Consider the following 2,597-nt stretch of genomic DNA (forward strand, 5'->3'; position numbering starts at 1 on the left):
TGCTGGCTAAAGAGTGCAGGTCTGTCTCAGCATGCTTCTGAGAGCGGTGAAGCATCTGCTCACTGGATGAAGTTACCAGTTTGTGTTTGTGTTCAGCTGTGTCAGGAAATGCATTTAGTTTAAAGCCTTGGATTTAAATAAAGATTTAAAGGAATGCTCAACACTGTTGTTGAATTGTTTAACTAACGTTCTTAACTCAAAAGAATATTTTGAAGAATGTTTTAATTATTTCAATGTCTATACAATAAAATTCCAATAGGAACTGAAACCTTTAAACACCAAAAAGGACATAAAAGTATGACGTGATGATGGACAGATTGAAATGTAGGTCTTTGTTCTGTCTCATATCAAAACATTGTTCAACACACGCATACACAGATTACATAAAATATGGCAAAACAAACCTCAAGTGTCAACTAATACTAAACCTCACTGGTTTCTCGCATGTCACGTGACCAAATGTCATGATGTTTGAGGATCATGTTCATCATATTTGGTGTGAAATCGCATACTCGCTGAGTAGGCACTTCTAAGTACGTACTTCACAACTATTTCTATATGACATGAATGTGTGTAGTATGAATATAATGTGGATGTACTAAGTTCGTCATGTTGTCATTATCATTTGACCTACAGTTACAGTTGTCACTCACAAATCCTCTCTCGTGGCCTCATGGGACAGTGAAGTATCCAGTGGATGCACACTTCAGAATATCATTGAAAGTAATAGGTCATCTGACAAGATTTGCTTCATGAATACTGTGAATTTGGACATATTACTCATTCACATACTGTTTTTCGCCTACTATGTCATAGGGAAGTATGCATATTCAGGTGCACTCTGTGTGTTGATTTGATTTGATTTAAAGGAACACTCCACTATTTTTGAAAATAGGCTCATTTTCCGACTCCCCTAGAGTTAAACAGTTGAGTTTTACCGTTTTCGAACTCAACTGTTTAACTCTAGGGGAGTCGGAAAATGAGCCTATTTTCAAAAATAGTGGAGTGTTCCTTTAAGAGTGGATTCAGGCTTAAATTTCCATCTGTTCTTCATAGTGATCATGTCATAAAAGTCTAGAACAACATGAATAAATGATGTTAAATGATGACTTTCCACTTTGGGATGAACCAAAAGAGGTGTTAATCTTCTTTCAAATTAAAATACTCATATACAAATATTAAAATACATACAGTATGTACACACAAATGTGCAGAATCTCATTATGTTCTGTTGATTCTTATACTTGCTTGTTCTGTTTTGTCCCTTTTGCTGTTTGAACCACCGCTATTCTTCGTTAATATATGAAGTATTTGTGTGTTTTAAAAACAGACTTTACAAACTCCGTAACAAGCAGAGGATCTCCGTGTCTGCAGCCTCCAAACTGCTCTCCAACATGATGCTGGGATACAGAGGCATGGGCCTGTCTATGGGGAGTATGATCTGCGGCTGGGACAAACAGGTGAAGTCTTTATGTTTGTAAGATTGCTTTTGTGTTTTTTGCTTAGTTGCATATTATCAGAGTGTTCTCAGTCAAGCATATTATACAGTACAACAATAAAATAAATAAAATAATTGTAAAGCTCTTAGTAAGATCTTATAATCATCTTGTAGCACAATCATGAATACACAACTTCAGTTACATTCATGTTACCTCTTTTCCCTCACATCAGGGTCCAGGCCTGTACTATGTGGATGATAATGGCACACGTCTCTCCGGCCGGATGTTCTCCACTGGCTGTGGGAACAGCTATGCGTATGGTGTAGTGGACAGTGGTTATCGTGAGGATATGACTGTGGAGGAGGCGTATGAGCTGGGCCGTCGTGGTATTGCTCATGCTACACACAGAGACGCTTACTCCGGTGGTGTGGTCAACCGTAAGTACCAGCAATGTATTACAAACTGGCTAGCAATGAATCTGAATCTTAACATTAATATAAAAATGTAAGAATATTGAGCTGCAGTAATGTGCTATTATGGTTCAACCAAAATCTGTAAGAAGTGTGAAATTGTCCCCGACAATAAAACAAAACAGCCCCAATACAAGAAATAACGCTAAGCTTTGTATTTCTGTCCTACATTATTGTTTTCTTAATTCAATAATGTACACTATTGTTGCATAGTTTTTGTGTCATATTTAAGAGATGAAGTCTTCACATATGTTTTCTCCTCTTAGTGTACCACATGCAGGAGGACGGCTGGATCAAGGTGTGTAAGGAGGACGTGTCAGAGTTAATCCACAAATATAAGAAGGGAATGTTCTGATCTGATCTCTCATTTATCTGACAGTAAAAATTAAACTGTTATCAAATCAAAGACGTTTTTGGTGCATTCTTTATTATATATTTGAACCGTATTTTCTGTAACTATCTGTCTCAGTGAATAAAAAAATGAACTTAATTCACTTATGTTACAGGACAAATATAGCTCCGTGTTTGTGATGACTTTTTGTGCTTATTCTACCCATTTTTGTATGTGGTTCCAACAGGGTTATTCTCTGGGAACTGTGCAGTGTGTGGCAGAAAAATAATTTTATTTGAAAAGATTATTGTTGAACCTTCATGAAATCTTTTTTTTTTTTTAAGGGAACGGTCATAG

The 2,597-nt window shown here is 36.6% G+C and overlaps 1 protein-coding gene across 1 annotated transcript; it reads left to right on the forward strand.

Annotated features, from left to right (window-relative positions):
* Window positions 1-5: 5 nt before the first annotated feature.
* Window positions 6-2,308, forward strand: LOC107705860 (proteasome subunit beta type-8-like; the record flags this gene model as incomplete). The annotated part of the gene is made up of 4 exons (XM_016509366.1): window positions 6-19; window positions 1,331-1,460; window positions 1,672-1,876; window positions 2,176-2,308. Coding segments are annotated over 4 exons (438 nt in total), but the record flags the coding sequence as incomplete, so codon positions are not given.
* Between the last annotated feature and the right edge of the window lie 289 nt (window positions 2,309-2,597).

Source organism: Sinocyclocheilus rhinocerous, unplaced genomic scaffold, assembly GCF_001515625.1.
Source record: "Sinocyclocheilus rhinocerous isolate Xijiao unplaced genomic scaffold, SAMN03320098_v1.1 scaffold11586, whole genome shotgun sequence".
In the NCBI taxonomy this organism is placed as follows: domain Eukaryota; kingdom Metazoa; phylum Chordata; class Actinopteri; order Cypriniformes; family Cyprinidae; genus Sinocyclocheilus; species Sinocyclocheilus rhinocerous.